The 23723-nt window shown below is 36.7% G+C and overlaps 2 protein-coding genes across 2 annotated transcripts; both read left to right on the top strand.

The window, feature by feature from the left end:
* The first annotated feature begins 1142 nt into the window (after positions 1-1142).
* Positions 1143-13482, top strand: LOC140963117 (zinc finger CCCH domain-containing protein 64). Its single transcript, XM_073422356.1, has 10 exons — positions 1143-1286; positions 1412-1685; positions 2542-2671; positions 2774-2893; positions 3502-3619; positions 4388-4839; positions 5247-5532; positions 5913-6006; positions 12253-12398; positions 13044-13482. Exons 1-10 carry the CDS (start codon positions 1209-1211, stop codon positions 13170-13172), a joined length of 1827 nt encoding a protein of 608 aa, XP_073278457.1. The 5' UTR covers positions 1143-1208; the 3' UTR covers positions 13173-13482.
* A 2166-nt stretch (positions 13483-15648) lies between these two features.
* Positions 15649-16434, top strand: LOC140963333 (uncharacterized). Its single transcript, XM_073422623.1, has 2 exons — positions 15649-15894; positions 16123-16434. Exons 1-2 carry the CDS (start codon positions 15649-15651, stop codon positions 16432-16434), a joined length of 558 nt encoding a protein of 185 aa, XP_073278724.1.
* Positions 16435-23723: the final 7289 nt, after the last annotated feature.

Genomic DNA, 23723 nt, shown 5'->3' with positions numbered 1-23723 from the left:
AGGGTAACGGTTGTATATTTTCACGTGATAAAAAAAAACATTAAGTTTATATGAACCAGTTTCGACCTTTGATTATTATTATTAATTTTTTTTTATATTTCTGATTTCAGATTGTGAAAATGGATTTGTAATATGTCTTGTCGTCAAAAAATATTTTCCACACCAATAAAAAAAGAAGAAGTTTCATTAGTTAATCAGTTCGATTTCGGCTTCACCTTTCATTAAAACCGAAACGATCGATTCCATAATCGGAAGTATCTACCTTAGAACCTGGGAACAAGTCACGCATCCATGTGCTACAGTTCAGATCTTTAGTGGGCCTAGAATTTTGATTACATTTTCTAAAGCCCATTTCTGTTGGGCCCAAACCGGTGTAAAGTGTCAGTCGCACCCATCGTAAGAAAAGATGTTGGCGACCTTTATTTTTATTTTTTTTTAGAAAAAATCATTGTTGTAGAGAATGATGTGTAAAGCTGTTAACCAAAATAAGAGTAGGTATCTTGTGAGATGGTCTCACGAATCTTTATTTATGAGACGAATCAACTTTATCGATATTCACAATAAAAAGTAATACTTTTTTCATGGATTACACAAATAAGAGATCCGTCTCACAAAATACGACCCGTAAGACCGTCTCACACAAGTTTTTGCCCCAAAATAATTAATGTTTTTATTAATGTATAAAGAATCTTACACATATATTAATTTGTAAACTTTTTATAATTGTAATATGAAGGTCTAACAAATTAACATCCATCTATTTTATAGACTTTTTATTTAATATAAATATAATTTAATTTCGAAAGTACATATATAATAAAAAAAATTATTTCAAAAATGAAAATTTTGAATCTAAGTGAAATTGGTTGATAGATCGCAAATTTTTTTTTTTAAAAAATTGATCAATGTCATTTTGACAAATATTCTCATGTCAATATTTTATATTCGATTTATTATTTTAAAATCAAACTCAACTTCTAGGGCACAAATTCATTCAAGACCTCGAGTTTGTAAAGGGTAAACCTTTATTATTATTTCTAATAAAAGATATTTGTAATTCCTAATAATATTAATTTATTTATTAAATTAAAAAAAAATTTATATTCGGGAAGTGCTAGTGGATTTATTTATTTATTATTAATTTATTATACCATTTCCTTTCATGTAGTTCAGTCTCAGCTCTCCGGAAGTTAATCGCCGTCTCCGGCATGGCCGCCGCTCCTAGAATCCTTCTCTCCGGCGATGTCCTCGGCCGCCTCGGACACATTTTCAAGCGTGTTTCCTCTGTATGCAATACACGTCGACACTCACTGACCGTCATCACTCACACAAACACACACATATACGCACACATTTGTCGATTCCAACTCCATTAAACTTTCGATGTATTGTCGCCATCTCAACTTTGCAGGTGAACAAATCGGCAGGCCCGTTCGATGCGTTGCTGTGCGTTGGCCAGTTTTTCCCTGAATCCCCGGACCAGCTCGAGGAGTTCAACGACTACCTCGAAGGACGCTCTCAAATCCCTATTCCGACTTACTTCATCGGCGATTATGGTGTTGGTTCTGCAAAGATTTTGTCTGCTGCTGCCAAAAATTCGGCAAACCTAGGGTTTAAGATGGATGGCTTGAAAGTCTGCGAGAATTTGTATTGGTTGAGAGGCAGCGGAAAGTTCACGCTACACGGTATGTAATTACCTACTCTTAAGTCTTAAAAATTTTGCCTTTCTAGTTTGAGTTACCTGTTGAACACTTTTTGCTCGTGGTTTGAACTGGTTCTTCAATATGTTCCGTGTATGTATGGCTTTTTTAGTAGGATGAGTTTTTTGCATTAAGTGCTCGAAATGTAATGCCGCAATTTGACCACACAGTAATTAAAGACATGGACGTCACAAAAACGTAACTAGAACTGTTTGTCTCATGAAGCCTGACCTCATGAGATATTGATGTGGTTTACCAAGTATTCAAATCCCTATGGCTACTAACCAAATGTAACAAATGAAGTTAAACGCCACATTTATCCTTTTATGTGTTGTATGTAGTCCTTTTAAAAACCTAGGATGTTTCAGTTGGGTGCAGATGAAAGTTATATACCTAGATTTTTTAATGATCATATCAACAACGGCGCTTTGTGTTGAGGGTGAAAAAAGAAGAAAGAAAATTGAAAAAAGAAAAAATAATTGATGTTGGGGTGCAAATCTAAGGTTAGACTAGCTTCAGTAGATGTTATTGTTTTTGTTTAAACTGCAAGGGGCTTGTGTCTTTGGACCTAACTTCACAGGGCATATTAGATAACAATGTTATTTCCCTCAAATCTCTACTGGAAGTTATAATGTTTTCAATTTAAAGTGCCCGCTTTTTAGTGTAGATTTTCTTCATGCTTTTGGCTTGTCTACTTTTTTTGTAAGTAACCTTAATTTATTTACTTTTTGATTTTTGAAAGCTGATTAGCGCTTGTGAGTTATGGTTCAGGCCTTCGAAGGGTTGTATCATGCATATCTAACATTTTGCATCCTGTGCTAATATGAAAACTCGTGTTCAGGTCTTTCTGTGGTATACTTATCTGGTAGGCAGTCTGCAAGTGTTCAACAATTTGGGACTTACAGTCAAGATGATGTTGATTCACTGAGGGCATTCTCTGAGGAGCATGGAATTGTGGATCTTTTCTTTACATATCCTACTTATAAACATAAAGTTCTTGATTATTCTTTCTCACTCTCTCTCTTTCAAATTCTCCTCTTGCCATGATCTTTGTTTCCTTCACTTGATTTTACTAATGAATGGCCCAAAGGGGTCACAAATAGAGCTGCTGCATCTGAAGTTACTTCTGGAATGTTGGATTCATCTGCTGGTGACTCCACCTTATCAGATTTAGTATCAGAGATCAAACCACGGTAAGTAATGTTTAAGTTGCTCATGTGACATTGTTTATCCAGAGGATTTTGGTAAACTCATGAAAGTTTATGGTTTTGACTTTAATACCAATGAAAACCAAATTAGAAACATAACGAATCAAAAAGGCAAATCTAAGACTTTGGCCATGTGTATCCAAATGAGAAATTAAGATAGGGTCTACCAACTAATAGTTTTAGTTCGAGAAAAAAATTCCCTCGAAGCTTTGTAGAGATCCACATTGAGAATTTCCCAAAAATCAATCCTGTAAAAGAATGGCTGATATTATGAGGAAAAAAGTATAACTTCTGAAACAGCATGTGGAATGCAGGTAACACATAGTATTGTGTAAATAATACTGGTAACTGGCCTAAAAGAGTTTAGTAAGTTTACTGTCCAAGTGTTTAGTTGGTAGATTGTGGCAGTGACAGTTTTAGCCCAGTCAGCAGTGCTCGCAAAATATCTGAAAAGTGAAATGCAAAATCTCTGAAAAGTGAAAGAAGTCGAAGAGTAGGTGTTTGGAAAACACATGTGAAAATGATTTTCATAGCTATGGTACGTCAATATTTGCCTTGACATAATTTCTAACATGAGGTCACTTTTATGGTAGCTACCATATTGCAGGGACAGTTGGTGTCTACTATGATCGGGAACCTTATGTTAATGTTGGTGCTGTCCATGTGACTCGTTTTTTAGCCCTTGGGTCTGTTGGAAATAAAAACAAACAGGTTTTTGTTCTTTTTCAAATTTTATTCTATCATTTCCTGACATGTGACTTTCTGCTTTGTATGCTGCTAAATTCTTGCTGCACTTATAAATTCTGGATTTGCAAACCTGAAGAATGTAATGTAGAGTGTTATGCTTTTTATATTTTTTATGACTCTAAGGCTACGATTGGTTGGAAGGATAGGATAAACTAATTATTAGTATATAAATGATAAAGATATTGATTGTGGTAGGATTGTAATATATGGTGTAAAATAATATTATGTTTGGTAAGATTTTTAAATGTAGGATAATTTTGAATTTTTTGATGAAAAGACAAAATTACCCTTCCCCTTCGCGGCGGGGGCGACGGCGACGGCGACGGCGACAGTGGCGGCAGCGGCCGGCCGGAAACAGACGGCGGGGGGCGGCGGCCGGAAATGTCGGCCGGCGCCGGAAGTGGGCGACCGCCGCCCGGCGGTCGGCCGGTGGCCGGCAGTCCGTCGGCGGTCGGTGGCGGGAAGTGGTGGTGAGTTTGAATATAAGAGAAGGGTAAAATTGGAAAAATAGGAGGTATTAAGAGTTGGATAAATAATCTTAGGGGGTGAGGAGGTATTATTTTAACCTACTTAATATAACCTAATCATTCATAGGAGGGATTGACTTGGTTAAATAATCACGCGTACCAAACAGCTGACTAAGTAGGATAAAAAAAATAATCCCCCCTTATCCCCCAAACCAAACGCCCCCTAAAGCTACGAACACTTGGTAATTTTTACTTATGATTCCAGAAGTTCCTTCATGCGCTTTCACCTATGCCAGCATCCATGATGTCTGCTGCTGAGATTTGCACAAAGCCGCCAAAAACTACTTTGTCTCCTTATTCATTTTCAGAAAATGCCAGCTCTGCTGATCAAGGAGTAAAGAGATCTGGAGACAATAGTTCTGATACACAATATTGGCGTTATGATGACTCTCGCAAAAGACCGAAACATGGAGATGGTGATGGTGAGAAGTTGTGTTTTAAATTTATATCCTCTGGGTTGTGTCCAAGAGGAGAGAAGTGCCACTTTCGTCATGATGCAGAGGCAAGAGAACAATCTGTCAGGGGTGTGTGTTTTTATTTTTTAAACAAGGGAAAATGTGAAAGAGGTCCAGATTGCAACTTTAAGCACAGTTTACTAGAAGACGGTGAAGGATTTTCTGGAAGGAGATTTGAATCTGGCACTGGAAGCTCAAACAGGTAAAAGATTGTTGAAGTTTCGTTCTATTGTTAGTTTTGAATTTACGTGAAGCTTAAATGCCAATGAACAATTGACTTTAAAATTCGTCAGATGAAAAACTCTTTAGTTGCGGATCAAAACATTACTGCAAATTATAGAAGTTAAGTTAAGCCCTTTCACATGATTTTGATTTCTGTAAGAATCAGTATCATTAAAAGCGTGAAATTGGACAAGGTTTTGATCTAATAAAACCCAGCAGAAATATAGAATCTTATGAATTTGATCTAAGATCCGAATAGATCATAGTTTTTGACTTAAAAAGTCTGCATAGCTTTATGGAGCACTGGCTTGCTATATTGCTATCTTGTGGTTCTTTCCGTTTCTGGCGTGACATAAATCAACAACTATAAACATATTAGTGTTTCAGGTCCAAAGAATGCTGGTTTTGTTTGTCAAGCCCCAGTGTGGAGTCTCATCTAATCGCCTCGATAGGAGAAGACTACTATTGTGCACTCGCCAAAGGACCATTAGTCCAAGATCACGTGCTCATAATACCTATTGAACATGTGCCGAGCACACTTACTTTACCTCCAGAATGTGAAGCACGCATATCTAGATTCCAGAGCAGCCTTAAAGCTTACTTTAAGAGCCAAGGGAAAGTAGGAGTTTTTTTTGAGTGGATATCTAAACGTGGAACACATACCAATCTTCAGGTGTGAAAAGTTATACTCTTGTCCTGGGCATGTTTTACTGACAATTACTGGTAGTATGGCTTGTCCTGTTGCCCATATGTACCTGGAATAAGTCCTGTTTACTTTGTGTTATGTCTTTGTTGCTTGTGTTTTGTTTTTCCATTTGACATTGAGTTTATATTCTTGACTTCATATCATTTTTCCATTTGACTTTGAGTTTATATTCTTGACTTCATATCATTTTCCCTTATGTACATTGAGCAATATATATATGAATGTCAACTGCTCATTAGCCATCAATTTATATAGGTTATTGGATTTAAAGTTTTATACAAAATCTCTGAATGATTCCTCTAGTATTTTTGTGATTTTTAAGACTCCATTGGTTTATCTTCTTGCAGGCTGTTCCTGTGCCATCATCTCGGGCAACTTCTGTCAAAGATATTTTCGATTTAGCAGCGAAGAAGTTGGGTTTTAAGTTCACGACAGTTGAAAGTAAGCTTTTATTTTGACCTCAAGTGCTACTATCAACTCATAGATACCTATACATATAACTGAGATATGAAACTAACCCTAAATAGTGGAATCGGAGTTGTTATTAGGCATAAGATCATGAAACAGATGCAAGTTTAATCGCGAAGACTGTCCTATTTCACTGTCTAATTTTAATAAATAAAACCTAACAGTAAGATGAATGTACATTGTGAATCTGAATTATTAACTTGAAGATTCAGACTTGTATTTTCCGGGATTTAGTCCCACTATAATTTAATGTTTGTAATTTTATTCCTACTATTTTAGGGCTAGAATAAATATTAATTCTACATATATAAAATATTTAAACGTTATATTTTCCATGCAAGTTGAATTGTTAAAATGATTAGGAAATTGTGGATATGGTAATTGCAATATGAAGAGCATAAAGTTAAATAATTAAGAACATCAGACAACTTCAACTTGTTAACAGCTAATGATGTCCGAATATTCATAGTAAAGCGAATATATGCAATATTCTGTGTCTGTTTAACCTAGCAACGTAATCTACTTAATAAGTAGGCTATTTTTGTCGGAGATTCTTTTTCATGTACGAAATTTAATTTGTGTTTCGCTTGCAAATTCAGACATTAAAATTGGGAATATATATATATATACACAAACACTCATGTATTTATAATAGCTTTGTTAATACGTAAGAATTGGGTGTCCAACTTACAAAACTAAATCTAAATAAGAGATGGAACCAATCTTTCATGATAAGATCATTCAATTAATAAAATGTGGCTGAATTTGGTTTGATTCTCAATAAGATTTCATGTTTCAATAATATCAATTTGTTAATGTTTCATTGGCTCATATTTAAGAGCTGTGCCCATGGCCATGGTTGATGTTAGGCTAGATGAGGCGTGCTTTTTATTCCATTGATTAATTATTTTGAAAGATCTCTATGCTATTTTTATATCTAAATGATAATGAAATGTGTTCAACGTAATATAAACCGATCCGGTTGATAAGTATATCTATTTTATTATTTGTACACATTTAAAGTTATTCCTAATGATTCTTAAATCATTATTTAAGGCTTTATGATTATACCTGTGTCCGTCGTCCTCCCATTGATGACGCCTTGATCTGCGTGTCCCTCGAGTCAACACTAGCTCCGAAGCTTCCTGACACTGAAATGCCCTTGAAACTTGCTAAAAAATATAAGGTATATGAAGTTAGAATAAAGTGAGAATTGGTGAAACACCGTGTATTTCTTATTCTGAAATGTAAAGTCTACAAGGATTAAATAAACAACTAAGGAGATAAGATAACCTAATCCTAGGAATTTAAAATACAAAGATACAAATAAAGAGAGATAAAATGATAGATAAGTTCTTATCCAACTGAGTAAATAAGATCAACACTCTCTCAAGGTGGGCTGTATAGATTGATCATTCCCAGCTTGGAACACAATTCATCAAATGTTGGACGAAACATAGCCTTGGTCAGTATGTCTGCCACTTGTGGTTGAGTAGGAATGTAGGTGACAGTAATAATCTCATCCTCAATCTTCTCACTAATGAAGTGACGGTCTACATCAACATGTTTCGTCCGATCATGGTGTACTTGATTCTTTGATATGCTGATAGCTGCTTGATTATCACACAACAATTCAACTGGAGGATTTTCTTCCACTTTTAACTCGGTTAGCAATCTTCTGAGCCACATCCCCTCACAGATCCCATGGGCCACAATGTTCAAAATTCAGCTTCCGCACTGCTGCGAGCAACGACATGTTGCTTCTTATTTTGCCATATCACTAGGTTTCCCCTTACAAATGTACAATACCCTGATGTCGAACGTCGGTCTGTATGGGATCTAGCCCAATCAGCATCACCGTAGTCTTTAATTCTTCGGTATTTAGTTTTCCTGAGTAAAAGTCCTTTACCAGGAGGCCCTGAGGTACCTCGACACACGATATGTAGCAGCCATATGTTCCTCGGTCGGGTTGTTCATGAAATGACTGATAACACTTACCACAAATCCAATATCTGGTCGTGTATGTGCCAGATATATCAGTTTTCCCACTAGTCTTTGATAACTTCCCTTGTCAACTAAGGGATAGTCCCCTTTTCGACCAATTTTGATGTTCAGATCCATTGGATTGTTTGCAGGTTTACACCCTAACATTTTTGTTTCTTTCAAAAGGTCAGTAACATACTTATATTGAGAAATAAATATACCATTGAAGGATCTTGCTATTTCCATTCTCAGAAAATATTTGTGATGACCGAGGTCTTTCATATCAAATTCCCTACTGAGGAAGAGTTTCACATGATCTATTTCTTCTTTATGATTCCCTTGAGCACGATGTCATCGGTCATCCACATAAACAATAGGCACTGCACTTTTACCATACCCTAAGTGTTTCACAAATAAGGTGTGGTCGGTCTGACATTGAATGTAGCCATCTTTCTTCAACGCATTCATGAATCAATAAAACCAAGCTCTAGGAGATTGTTTAAGCCCATACAGGGACTTTCGCAATCTGCATACTTTGTTTATTGTCAGCTGAGATTCAAAGCCAGATGAGATTTTCATGAATGCTTCTTCCTCAAGATCACCGTTAAGAAATGCTTTCTTGACGTCGAGTTGGTACAGTGGCCAGTCAGAGTTAACATCAATTGATAGGAGAACTCGGATAGTGTTGAGACGAGCAACATGAGCAAATGTTTCTTGGTAGTCAATGCCGTATGACTGAGTATATCCCTTGGCTAGAAGTCTCACTTTTAGTCATTCTATACTCCCATCAGATTTATGTTTGACTGAGAAGATCCGATTGCACCCAACCGGTTTCTTCCCTGATGGAAGATCAGTGACGTTTCATGTATTGTTATTTTCCAATGCTTTTATTTCATCAAGGACGACAATTTTCCATTTAGATCATTTAAAGCATGATCTATGGTGGGGGGAATCTGGACCTGATCTAAATTGAAAAGAAAAGCACAATACGTAGGTGAAAAACGTTCAAATGAGACGAAGTTGCCTATAGGGTGGGTGCTGTGTGCATGATCAAATTCTTTTTCGTAGAGCGATGGGTCTTCATCAAGGCTATCAACAAGATCACTGATGTTAATCACACGAGTATCAGTAATGATTAATTTTTGTGAGTGTGTACCTGAATTTTTATTGGGGAGATTTCATTAACAGTTTTAATTTGTGCGGGCACTTGTATAGTCTCTTGACGATGATGGTTTCTTCGAGAATTGGTATGAATTGGCTCATGGAGGTTGAGTTTTCTAGGAATCGGAGGTGGATCTGGTGGCGTAATATTAGATATAAGAGGCTCAATGTAAGGGATGGATGGTATTGTGGATTTCCAACTGCTCGGTTTAGTGGTGGTTGACTCCCCCTGAATCGAGGAACCTGGGTAGAATGGTTGAGATTCAAAGAAGGTAACATCCATAGAGGTGTAGTATTGTTTCGTGATGGGTGAATAGCATTTGTACCCTTTCTAGTGTAGAGAATAGCCGAAAAAATACACTTGACAGCAAGTGGTTCATGTTTACCGGGGTGATGTGATTGTATATGGACAAAGGAAGAACAACCAAACGCTAAGGGGAATTTAATGAATTAAATGAGAAGAAGGATAAGTTTCTAGGAAGGTCTAGATGGGAGTTTTAAACTGTAGTAACTTTGAGGGCATTTTATTTATCAGGTAAGTGGCAGTTAGTATTGCATCACCCCAATGCTATCGGTGAACATTTGAGGTAAAGAATAATGCACGAACAACCTCAAGAGGATGGCGATTTTTCAGCTCAAGGACCCCATTTTGTTGTGGAGTGTCCACACATGAGCTTTGGTGAATAATCCCATGTGATTGCAGATAACTCCCCAACATAGAGTTGAAATAATCACGGGCCCGGTCAGTGCGTAGCACACGAATATGAGAAGAAAATTGTGTTTTGATAACTGAATGGAAATGTTTAAAGATCTGAGCACTTTATGATTTATTTTTCATGAGGAACACCCAAGATAGACGCGTGTGATCATCGATAAATAAGATAAATTAGCGAGTCCCGCTAAGGTTGGGGGTATTTGATGGTCCCCAAATATCAATATGTATATGGGAGAAAGGCGAATATGGTTTATAACAATTGGGTCTAAAAGATGCACGAGTATGTTTGGAAAACTGACAGACACCACATTGAAAATGAATAGAAATTTTATTATGAAATAAGTCGGGAAACAACTTCTTAAGATACAATGGAATTGGATGACCTAAAGGTAATGCCATACTAAAATATCCCTAATCGTATTCGAACTCAAAGCATAAATGGAGTGAGGTACTGATGGTGGGGCAAAAAGTTTGTCCAAGGGAGCATCTGTCTTGAGAATATACAATCCCGCATAAAGTTCAGCACTACCAATCGTCTTTCCCTATGCCACATCTTGGAAAACACATGAATTACCCAAAAACTTAGTTGAGGAGCCAAGTTCATGATTCAGTTTACTAACTAACATTAGATCACAAGTGAGGTCGGGCACAAATAAGACTGAATGATGCAGATATCCTTAGTTAATTGAATGGAGCTACAACTAGTCACGGTGGATAGAGACCCCATTGGCTATTCGTACTGTATTAGGGGCGTTGCACTGCCGAAAGTTATGAAAGTGGCTGAGGCACTCGGTCATATGGTCGGATGCATGAATCGATTATCCAATAGGATGACAAATCATGCTGTGAAGATGTAAAGAAGGCAATACCTGAATGAGCCACATTACCGGTGCCACTGAGAGACGGAGTGTGACAAGAGGCTGTCCAAACAACTTCTGAAGAGCATGAAGCTGTTCCTTCGTGAATGGTTGCTGCTCTGAAGGTGAAGGATCAACAACAACTGTGTTTGCACGTCTCTCTCGCGCTGGCTTCCAATCAGCAGGTTTCCCATGAATTTTCTAGCACGTATCCAGCGTGCTATATGCTTTTTCTTATTTAATGTTTTTAACAATATCAGCTTCATAATATGAGAAAAACATAGGATACTAAACAATAAATAGCTATTCTAGTTAAATATTGCAGTCATGCACTTCATCATGGCTTAAAGTGTCTGATTGCTTTCTTTCTAATCCATCACATCTCTATGTTAACTGGCCAATTTCTCTCTAATGCAACCTTTGTACACTTTCCTTTTTGCTTTATGAGTGTGTGTATCCCTTCTAGCCTCGAATTGATGCCAACCATATCCTTTGATCTCTCCCAACTCACGTAATTGATTTCTGAAATAATGAGGTAAAAATACTCCTTTGGACTGTAATATTTGAACAGAATTTTCCATCTAAATCTCAAACTTGCAATATACCATTTTTGAAATGACCATTATTGTTTTTAAAACCGCCTAGACGCCTACGCTTGCTAGCAACTGTTAATTGAAATCCGCATTTCACCGTTTTCCTGATTCCTTGTTATTTACATCCTTCTTATTTGTCTTATCTTTAAGATACTTGTCATTTTTTGCTGCTGCTTGTTCTACATGTTGATCCTGGGTATAATTCTCATGTGCAGTAAATGAGTTTGGGTATTATGGACACTTTGGTGTGTTCGAATTTGGGGGCTTGAGTTGGATGTTGTGTGCTGGTCGTTGGCCCCTCTTTCAAATTCCCGAATTATATCTCCAAAATATTATTGGTATCATGAAATATTATTGAAAACTACTAACTGTGCTACTATCTGTGGCTACAATTATGGCTTCCCTTAAGGTTGATCAACACGAAGAATACCTTCTTAATTAATGGCCTGTGGTATTAGCAATTACTAGTGAGTCATGACATGAAGGAACAAGCAGATATCAAGCGAGTGCAATGAGCCAAAACTTGAGTGTGGAAAAGTATTGAGTACTAGATTTTACTTTGGGCACGACAAGATAGATAAAGACTCTTAAATCTTTGAAAGCTTGTACAGCACTAGGATGTCTTGCCCTCCCAGTGATTTTAAACTCCTCTAGAAATTCTTTCATTGGAAAAACAAGTATACTCTTTATCCAATGTTAAACTGGATAACAAGCTCTGTAAAGTTATTGGTGCTCAAAGATAAGTGTTCTAGACCTTAATAAGAATGGAACACCTCTTGCCTATCAGATGCTTCTATAGTTTTTCTTCCATGTTAGTTCGTACATATCAGGGCTGCTAAGAATGAAAGTAAAGTTGTGTTTTTTTTCCATTAACACTTTCATTTTATCTCTTTCTTTATTTTCTTTTCAGATGATAATACTTCTGAAGGACGTAAATTACTGCAAATGCATCTCGATAAGAATCAGAGTTTATTTTATGTGGAAGCTCCTGAGGAAACATTCATGTCGCATGTCATCGAGGAGAATGAAAAATTTCCTGCTCAGTTTGGTCGCGAGGTAAGAATCTGAAACTGCTACAAAACAAGGTTTGCAACTTCTCGACTTTAAAAGTTATGAACTCTAAAAAAACTTTAAAAGTAATGCCATCAAATTATGCTCTATACTTTTTTCCAACCTCTTTCCGCAGGAACACAAATCCAATGTTGCTGTTTTACTTTGTGTACTATATCATATCCCGTATAACACAATTGCATGATTCGCATTACTCTGGATCCTAATCTGGGCCCGATCTATAAAAAGTGATACAAGCTTGCTAGTGCGTGATTGAGTTCAGTAGACCAACTTACAACTTAAAAATCCGCTGTAACAAAACAATAAGTTTCTTATCGTCGTGATCTTATTTTTTAGTGAAAACACATGCTTTCCCACCTATATGGTACTCCATTTTTTCGCCTCCAAATGTATGCAGACGATTTTTTCAGCATTCTAATATCAGGTTGCTTTTAGTGGCATACTCATTCAACTTGCCTAAACCTAGATGCAAAGTCGGCCCCCCTTTTTTATTGACTTCCATAATTCTGTCAACTTGACAAACCTAGATGCGAGATCAGCTTCCCTTTTTCATGAACTTCCATAATTTCAACTTCATCTCCGAACATGAAATTTTGGTCATCTTAACTTTACAACGTTTGTTATTGGTAGGTTCTGGCTGGGTTGTTGAATATAGCTGATAAGGCTGATTGGAGGAATTGCCAACTGAGCAAAGATGAAGAAACAAAAATGGTTGACGATTTTAAATGTCGATTTGAGGAGTATGATCCAAACAACTGATACAAGACAAGTAAGTCAACCTCATTTACAAATATACGTTTTATTTATTACAACAGGGGAGTGGGGGGTATTATGCTTTTACTTGCGTTCGAACCATGTCCTCTCATTACCATAAAGAGTTGTTGGACTCGAGCGAGATGGAAAGGCATTTTCTCTGTTATTAATATTGAAGGATATATCCAAATGTACACGATTTATTTGCTTTATGCTAGCCCAATGTTAAAGATAAACATCCACCAGGTGGTGGCTATAAGTATACTTTTCATTATTGTTTCATTGTAATTTGTTTTAATTTAAAGTAAATTTTGGTTTGGTGAACATAGCATAACGTGGGAACCCCTTATTACTTCAGTTCTGGATGGACAGTCTAGCTTCACACAGTAGTATGGATGCTCAAGTACCACGATGTATTAGTTGTTGGTGTATGGATGCTCAGTAACCCAACCGACCGAATCTTCACCCCTACTGATATTAATTCAATCATATGCACAATTAAATAATACATGATAAATTATATACTGATAATTGAGAAATAAATTTATTTTTATCTTGGTTCCAAAGATATGACGTGGCATATTTGACATAGGTATCACAAAGTGTGTATAGCAATACGGTTAGTTTAAGATAGTAGTATCCCAAAGATAATGATTGAATAAATCTTTCAACGCAAGAAATGTGTTAATTGAGGTGTTCGTGTAAGAACAGAAATCTCATAAATTTGGTCGAAATCACAACCATTTATTCCCCGAAAAGTGGCGCAAATCACCATAAAATTTACAATATTCGTTTGGATTTCCCACGAACATTCGATCACATATCTATATTGTTTATTAAGCCACAACTACGTATTAGAATAACCAAATTACGTCAAGATAAAATTATTGTCATACTCTCACCGAAGTAAAATTTCACAGCTATTGTAAGGTCCCGAAAAATAATGATATGAAATAAAAATAATTAGTTTTGTATAATATATATATATATTGTGACAAAAATATATAAATGTACATATAATTATACAAATCATCCGTATTTAAATTGACAAAAAACTTTATAAAATATTATATATAATAATAATAATAATAATAATAATAAATATATCATCATAAAAAGGTGAAATGGTGAAGCAAATTTCATCCGTAGAGGAAATGCAACTTGCCTTTGTAATCATTCTATAGCTGATGATAATCATTGCAATATGTCATCACAATCGGACAAATTCTCCAGCCTCAGCTTTTATTACAGACAAAGATATAGATTTTGTTTCCTAAGTCTTCCTTTTGAAAAGATGGCTCTATATTGTCTAAATAAGCATCATTAGCGTAAATATTTCTTTGCAATATATTTTATATTGCTACTGTTACTAATGTTTGTTAAATAATGACTGCGTAATAGGAATATTAATCTAATTTATAAACAGTTGTAAATTTTTTTTTCTCTAATTTTTACCTAATATTAATTTTGATTATTATACATGAAATTTCTTGTTTCGGTTTAATGCTCAAATAAAGGTAAATCTTCAAAATGAGTTTCATCTACAAGATTTTCATTTCAGGAATCACCTTAGCGGGTTTCTTAAATAAAATTATGATTAATTATTCCAAAAGCGTAGATTTGGAATTTTAAAATCTAAAATTTTATTGTGTTAATTTAATTTATTTATTTCCTTTGGTGACAATTAAATCAATCAATTCTACCAAGTTGATTCTCGACTATATGTAATGAATGATTTGTTATCAAATGGAAGATGATTCAATTGGTTCATAAGTTCTGTTTTATTACTGACATAAAATTATGCTAAGAACGAGTTTTGTTCAGGAAATACTATGTTATGCATACAACTAAATTCTAAAGCAAAACATTTCGATTCTAGTCCTTAAGTTAGAAAGAGAACAAGACTTTGTAATAAGATTTCTACAGTGTACAAAGTCAAAATATTAGGGCAATTAAATTAGGCAATAATAATTTAATAAACATGTAACTGACGAAATTTATTTTATATTCTTTAATAGTGTGAAATAGTTGTTAGTATATGTTAGTGTACATCCGTAATTAGACCGTGTAATGTACTGAAGTTGGTCCATGTACCCATGTATTAAAGTCCCATATTAGTTTTAGGGTTTTACCGCTTTTGAACTCACGTTTCTTTAAGCTTCTATATATGGGAGCTTGTACAAACATTTCCAATTAATTTAGTGGAAGTTGGATTCACAATTTTCCTACCTGGAGCGATTATTCGTTTAACATGGTATCAGAGTCATGTTGCTCAGGAATCATGTTCGCGAGATTTATCGCCAATTTTTCTGTCAATCATCTTGGCTCGCAGCTGATTTTGCACTCAATCGATTGATATCCTTGAGCACTTCATTTTCTCCTTGCACATCCTTTTTTTTTCCAGCTCCAAGTCGATAGACCCATTGCAAACAATAGTAATTTCAACGATCCCATGTTCTTGCACCCGTCTGATGCTCGAGGTATGACTATTGTTAGTGAACGATTGATAGAGGTTGAGAATTATGACATTTTAAGTCGTGCTATGTTAATCGCACTTCGTTCTAAGAATAAGATAGTGATTATTGACGGAATGTGTGCCCGACCAGCTGTAGGAAGTGTTACCTTAAATCAGTGGGAAAGATGTAATGCGTTGGTATTATCTTGGAATATGAATTCTGTTTCGAAAGACATTTTTAGTGGAATTGTATATTCTAGTTATGCTTCTGCGGTTTGGTCAGACTTGAAAGATCAATTCGATAAGATGAATGGCTCAAGGATTTTCTCTATTCACCGAGAGCTTGGGAGACTGACACAAGGAAACAACACAATTTCAGTGTATTTTTGTAGGCTGAAACAACTGTGAGATGGATATAGTTCCTTGGTCACCTTGACGTCGTGTGAGTGTGCTGCAGCGCGAAAATATGTTGAGCATGATCAGCAACATCATTTATTGCAGTTTCTGATGGGCCTTAATGATAGCTATATGCATATTCGAAGCCAGATTTTGATGATGATGCCTCTACCAACAGTTAGTCAGGCGTTTTCGTTACTTTCTCAAGAAGGATCTCATCGATTGTTGTCCTCGGTTGATCAACCTGCTTCAGTCTTCTACTCAAGACAAGGATGGGGCGATGAGAGGAGGAAAGATGTGCTTACATGTGAACATCGTGGATGGAATGGACATCTCAAGGCTCATTGTTTTAAGTTGATAGGCTATCCTCCAGGCCACAAGTTGTACAAACCACAACATGATAAAGGAAATTTTTAAACGATTTAGTCGAGAGTTTGACATGCCCAAGATGAGGGCTGTAGCTCACAATGTTGCTGGAGAAGACAATGAGTCCTCACCAAAGACCACTACAGGGGCTGGCTCTAGCTTTACCCCAGCTCAATATGCTGAGATATTACAACTACTGGGAGGTACCACTCTACATTCATCAAACACTAACGCTGCTAAAACTCTGGAAGCATTGGACACCAATGTTGTAAACATGGCTGGAAAATTCCCCGAATTTGCTCATGCAGATTGGATTATTGGCACCGGGGCCAATGATCATATTATGGTAACTATTCATTGCTACATGGTACTAAGTCTTTGTGTTATTCCCTTAGTTCTGTTAGATTTCCAAATGGTGCTCAACTCCTAGTTAGTGCTAAAGGGTCTATGGCTGTTTTAGACAACATTCTCACTCACGATGTGCTATATGTTCCCAACTTTCAATTCAACCTTCTCTCCGTTTCCAAATTCACTACATCCCATAACTGCTATGTCACATTTTATCCTCATTATTGCAAATTTCATTACCGCAAAAGTGGGAGGATAATTTGGATTGGTAGGGCATGACATGGACTTTACCACTTATCAACAGCACTATCCCAACCTTCTCAAGTTCAATTTGCACACTATATAACATCTAGCATACGACAGTGTAATACTTTCATTTCTTGTACCTCTGTTATTCATGATTTGTGGCATCAAAGATTAGGGCATATGTCCCTCTCTAGAATGCATTTGTTACTTTTTCTGTCAATGAGTATATATTTGTCTCATTGTGGGATTTGTCCTAAATCGAAACAAACAAGGTTGAGTTTTCCTAAAGTTAGTTTGTCCAAAAATTCTTCTTTGTTTGAACTGAACTAGTACATATGGGCATTTGGAGCCCTTTTCGAACACCAACCTATAATGGATAAAAATATTTCTTGACAATTGTAGGGCGTATCTTATGCAATACAAATTGGACATTCTTAGACTTCTAAGCCAGTTTCTTGTCATGGTTACTACTCACTTCTGCTTGACAGTCAAAACCATTCGGACCGATAATGCTTCTGATTTCTTTAAACTTAAGTGTGGTTCGCTGTTTATGCCACTTGGGATTTTGCATCAAACTTCGTGCCCATATACTCCTCAACAAAATGGGGTGGTTGAAAGGAAACACTGCCATATTCTTGACTTAGCTCGAGCTTTGCACTTCCAATCGTCTGTTCCCCTCCATTTTTGGGGAGATTGTGTCCTCACTGCAGTATACCTCATAAATACCAACAAAACCCATTTTGAAGTCATTTTTGGCAATACCTCTTCATATGGGCATTTGAAAGTCTTTGGTTGCCTTTGTCATGCCACATCTTTGCATGTCACTCACAAGTTCTCTCCTAGAGCTAAGGTTTATGTGTTTTTGGGCTATTCCGTTCTTCAAAAGGGATACAAAGTAATGGATCCTGAATCCATTTCATTCTTTGATCCTTCCCCACTGGAAGTCTCAATTTGTCAGATGAACCCATTTCTTCAACTATTGCAGCCCCCACACCGCCAATTCCCTTGAGGAGATCCTCTCGAATTGTCCAGCCACCCATTTGGACAAAAGATTTTTCTTGTCCCACATTGTCTCACGCCTACACTACTCCTTGATCCTATCCCATTTTCAACTATATCAACTACTCAACATTTTCTTCGTCCTATCAAAGTTTTTTAACTGCACTTTCCTCTATCACCGAACCACGATCTTACCATGAGGCCATCATGGATCCTAGGTGGAAGCATACAATGGATTTAGAACTACCAGCTCTGGTCTCTAACCATACACGGGATGCTGTTGATTTACCTCCCTATGTCAAGCCAATAAGGTGTCGATGGGTGTATAAACTGAAATTCTTGCCCAATGGAAATGTTGATAAGTTTAAAGCGCGGTTGGTTGCTAAGGGCTACACTCAACAGGCTGGAGTTGATTTCCATGGCACATTTTCTCCTACAGTTAAAATTACCACCATCCATTGTTTCTTCAGCATAGCAGCGACTCGGGGTTGGAGTTTATTTCAAATGGATGTTGCTAATTCTTTTCTCCAAGGGGAATTAGATGAGGAGATCTTTATGCAATTGCCCCTCGGTTATCACGTTCAAGAGCAGAATAAAGTTTTCCGACTCCGCAAATCCTTGTATGGGCTTAAACAAGCTTCCCGACAATGGAATCAAAAGTTTGCTGCTGTGATGAATGAAGCAGGCTTTGCGCAATCTCAGCATGATCATTCCTTATTTACTCATCATGATGCTCATACCACTACTCTTTTAGTGGTTTATGTTGATGATATTGTCATCACTGATAATAATATGGATGCAATTGCTTCCTTAAAGAAGTTCTTACACTCTAAACTAGAGCTTCGAGACCTTGGTATTTTAAAGTATTTTTTGGGGATTGAAATAGCACATTCTACCAGTGGCATCCTTCTGAATCAACGAAAATATGTTTGGGATCTTCTTGCTGATGCATGGGTTCTAGGAGCCAAATCTTTTGATACCCCAACTGAACAACATCAGAAGGTCACTTCCCATGACTTTGATCTCTTGCTTCCCTCTCAATCAGCCGGTGTCTCGGATAGTGTACTTACTGATCCAGACTCCTATAAACGATTAGTTGGCCGATTGATATATCTCATCATTACTAGACCCGATATATGTTATGTATTTCGACGTTTAAGCCAATTTATGCACTCTCCTAAACACTCACATATGGATGATGCCATGTGGCTTGTAAAGTATCTCAAAGGATTTCCTAGTATGGGCGTTTTTCTGTCCGCTCACAGCGCTCTGAAGTTATCTGCCTACTGTGACTCGGATTGGGCTTCCTGCCCCATGTCTCGTCGATCACTAACAGGATTCTGCATTAAATTGGGTGATTCAATGGTGTCGTGGCGAACTAAAAAATCGAGCACCGTTTCAAGATCTTTGGCCGAGGCAGAGTATAGAGCCATGGCTACCACATCGTGTGAGATAGTTTGGATACAAGGTTTGTTGTCTGATATGGGGGTGTTGTTTACAGAGCCTGCCAGGTTGTATTGTGATAATCATGCAGCTTTACACGTTCCTGCAAATCCCATGTTTCATGAACGCATGAAGCACATCGATATCGTTTGTCGCCTCATCCGCGACAAGATTAAAGCTGGTTGTTTTCAAACTGCCTACGTTGTTTCCTCGCATCAGCTCGCTAATATCTTCACCAAAGGATTGGGTACCGATCAACATCGTTTTCTACTGTCCAAGCTTGATGTCCAGAACATGTTCCAAGCTTGAAGGGGGCATGTTAGTATATGTTAGTGTACATCCGTACTTAGTCCATGTAATGTACCGTTGGTCCATGTACCCATGTAATAAAGTTGTATCTTACTTAGCTTTAGGGTTTTACCGCTTTCGAACTCACGTTTCTTTAAGCTTCTATATATGAGAGCTTGTACAAACATTCCAATTAATTCAATAGAAGTTGGATTCACCGTTTTCCTACCTGGAGCAGTTATTCGTTTAACAATAGTTCACCATATCACATAAGAAAAATGTATGTTATTTTTGGGTAATATAACTTCGGGTAATATACAACAGGTACTCGTAAAATTTGATATTTGTTGAACATGAATTAAGTGACATTTACTTGCCTTCGTGGTATATTTGTGGCATTTTTATAAACATCGATGCATGAAAATAAAATATATTTACACGCATATATTGATGTATGTCATGGCATTGCATGGAATTTTGAGACTCGATCCTATTGATGGCCGTTTTGATATCGCGTGTATGATCGAGGTAATTGTTGAGATGATAAGGAGTTGTCACTATCCCGAGAGATGTTGTAGGCCGATAAGACGCAATATGTCTGTAGTTCCTGACGAGCTGACCGACACATGATAGTAGATCGGTGGAGTGGTCACTACGACAATGTAGCCAAGCTTTGAATGTTGCTCGAGCTATTATTACTCTGCAATTACCGATTGTGCAGTTCTCGTTATTCTATTTACCCTTGCATGTGGGTTTACTCTTATCATGCATTGCATCCACATATCATTCAATATAGTACACATTATTTTTATTTCTGTTTTAATATTGGGTTATTATTCACCCTCTGATAAGGCCAAATCTTGCAAAGATTTTAGGGATTTGATTTAATAATATTTGTCCTTATCTAATATTTTTATCCCTAATTATGTGCTTAATTGAATTAATAATTGTAGATTTAAATAAAAGAGGAAAAATGATTAAATTTAGAAATAAAATAAATTTACAAGACTTCAAAAGAAAAAATACTAAAAGAAAGGAAATAAAATATTTTTATATTTTATTATCTTGATATTATTAAAATTCTTGATAAAGATGGAGCAAAATTGTGGGGACCCGGACGCTAATTCATTTCCTTAATCGTTATTAATATCAAATACACAATTAAGTAATGTGGGACATAAATTTTTTTTTTTTAAAATGCAATGCGGAAACGTAATGTACATATCAATCTACAAGTACAAGTCCTGTACTAAATACATTTACTAGGTTCAACGACATATCAGTGCTAAATCCTAATCTATTTATGAGCCCGGATCTCCACACTAACTAGCCCTGACTCGTTCTCTTCTTGCTCCCGATCATGTCCCACCTGTTGTCATGCACACATACAAACAAGACAACAGCCGAATAACTCCAGTGAGAATTACATTCCCAGTATAAATCATGTATACATGCAATCATACCGACAATATAAAAGCATATAACAGGCATTCATAACATGTATCAAAATCAGAAACATGAATCAAATATTCATCGCATGTATCAAAATCCGAAACATGAATCAATAGCAATAATAAATCATATTCTAAAGATGTACCATAATCAGGAACATAATTCAATATCAAGCAATGAATCACTCTCCGTGATTCTCAGACTCAGACTCGACTCAGTCTTAATCTAGGCATCCCGATCTGAATAAGAACATACACCCACTTACACTCCCGATCGGGGTGGTGGTACGTTCTTATTCACGGACTTTGGCCCTTTCCATATCGAACATCAGTAATAGAAGCAACTCCAATTCTATCCACTTCGATATGACCAAACGTCCGATGTCCTGACCTATCCGTCAAAGACTATGACACTTCCGCCATACACTATCCTGTGACAAAGTGCAATGGGCCAATGACGATTCCTCACTATCCGGCCCTTCTGTCACAAGACCAATCATTTAATACCTGCTATCTATAAATCATAGAACAAACATATCAATTCATTCATTAATTGCAAATATCAATGCAATAAAATAAAGTATGTGATTTAGGGAAACTCGAGTCAAACCTCACTCGAGTTGTGCAATCCCAACTCAACATTAATTTATACCTTTATCTTCTCCGTTTGACGAAGTCGAAGTCTCGAATTCAACTCTATCCATACCCAATCTGGCAATGACAATATCGAACAGGCACAATATCAATATATAACTCAATTCAAAATCTGTTCTGATCAATACTCAAATCAAAACATAATCTGATCAATGTCAACGATACAACAATACCATCTCAATCAATACTGAATCTGATCAATATCAATCTACTGATGTCGACTGTATAACAATACATTCTCGATAACTCCGTCAATCTCAACATCATAGATATAATATCATAACTCAAAATCAATAACGGTACAACTCATAATCTCAACGATAATACAAATCTGATATCGAATCTCAATCAAATCAACTCCGAACATCATAACAAGTACATATACAATATCATAATTTCAAATCATATCCAAACGTAATAAAACTTACGTCCAGTCGAAGCTCTCATCAATAGAAACTCAGTACTGAAGTCGGATTGAAAATCGGACGGGCGGATCTTTCACAAACTTCAAATTTCTAAACTAAACTTCAAATTCCTCAACCTTTTCTCGTTTCTTGTTTGTGACTAAACTGAAGGAATTTCATTTATATATATCATGTTGCATGAAATTGAAACGTGGCACACTTACACCAAACTTAGGTGGCGCTCGAGCGGTTATGAGTCACCGCTCGGGCGCGGACCACTCTGCCCGCGGAACCTTCTGCCCGAGTGTTTAACTTGTTCTACTCTAGCGCTCGGGCGGTAACTTTCAGCCGCTCGGGCGCCAGACGTTCTTTCTGAATTCTTCTTTTGTGATGCATTGGCGCTCGGGCGGTCATCTTATACCGCTGGGGCGCCAGATGTTCTGTCCACCATCTTGGATTGTATTGCACCGATNCAGACGTTCTGTCTGAATTCTTCTTTTGTGATGCATTGGCGCTCGGGCGGCCATCTTATACCGCTGGGGCGCTAGATGTTCTGTCCACCATCTTGGCTTGTATTGCACCGACGCCTGACTTCTCCACTTGAGCTCCTACAGTCTCAATATTGCTAATTAATCCACTTCTGATTACAGTAATTAAATCTCGGGCATTACAAAAATCTTTGAAAATAAAATCTACAATATTTTCTACAAGGGTTAAGTTGGAGATGGGCTTTAAAAATAATTGAAGGAGGAGGCCCATTGAGAAGTATAAAAGGGGAGGCAGTAGCGTAAAGAAAGAGAGGAAGAGAAAAGCGTACAACAGCATATAGACGGAAGGAAGGGCGCAGAAGAGCCGTAACAGAAGACGGAAGAAAAGAAGAGATAGCTAATGTGAAGTAGTATCAGAGAGGAAGAGAGGAAGAGTGAAGAGCAGAAGCAGGAGGAATTCCGCACACACGCTACTAATCACTGAGATTTCTTTCATCCCTTCTTAATTATGTTTTCTTCATTGAATTCAAACAGAGACTTACACTTTTATTTTAAATTTATGGAGTAGATTTTTATAGACTAAGGCCACGATAAGGCCGAGACAGATTATTTTTGATGTTTTAAGTTTGATTCAAGTAGATTATTTATTTTATTCATTGATTGATGTCGTTTATCATGTGTTCTTTTAATCTGGCCAATTAAATAGAATATTTGTTGGTTAATCTAAAATCAGAAGGTGATAGATTAATATTTGCTTCACACATCAATCAACACATGGTTAAATTGACTAGAAATAGTATTCGGTTTCAGTGTGCGACTTTAGGTTGAAAAACTGGAATTTCACAGCGATTTAATGCGGTTGAATCTAATTAAATTCAGTTAGAAATAATTGGACTGTTAGATTTAATTGGGTTTATTAATTCGAGGAATCGTTTAATAAATAATTTTGGGAATTCCGTCGTGAATAAAGTAATTAATTTATTGAATTTAAATTTGACACGTAGATTATAAGTTGTCTC

The sequence above is a fragment of the Primulina huaijiensis genome, chromosome 17 (genome assembly GCF_012295235.1).
Source record: "Primulina huaijiensis isolate GDHJ02 chromosome 17, ASM1229523v2, whole genome shotgun sequence".
Taxonomy (NCBI): domain Eukaryota; kingdom Viridiplantae; phylum Streptophyta; class Magnoliopsida; order Lamiales; family Gesneriaceae; genus Primulina; species Primulina huaijiensis.
The sequence above is the reverse complement of the archived record's forward strand: the minus strand, read 5'-3'. Positions and strand labels throughout refer to the sequence as shown.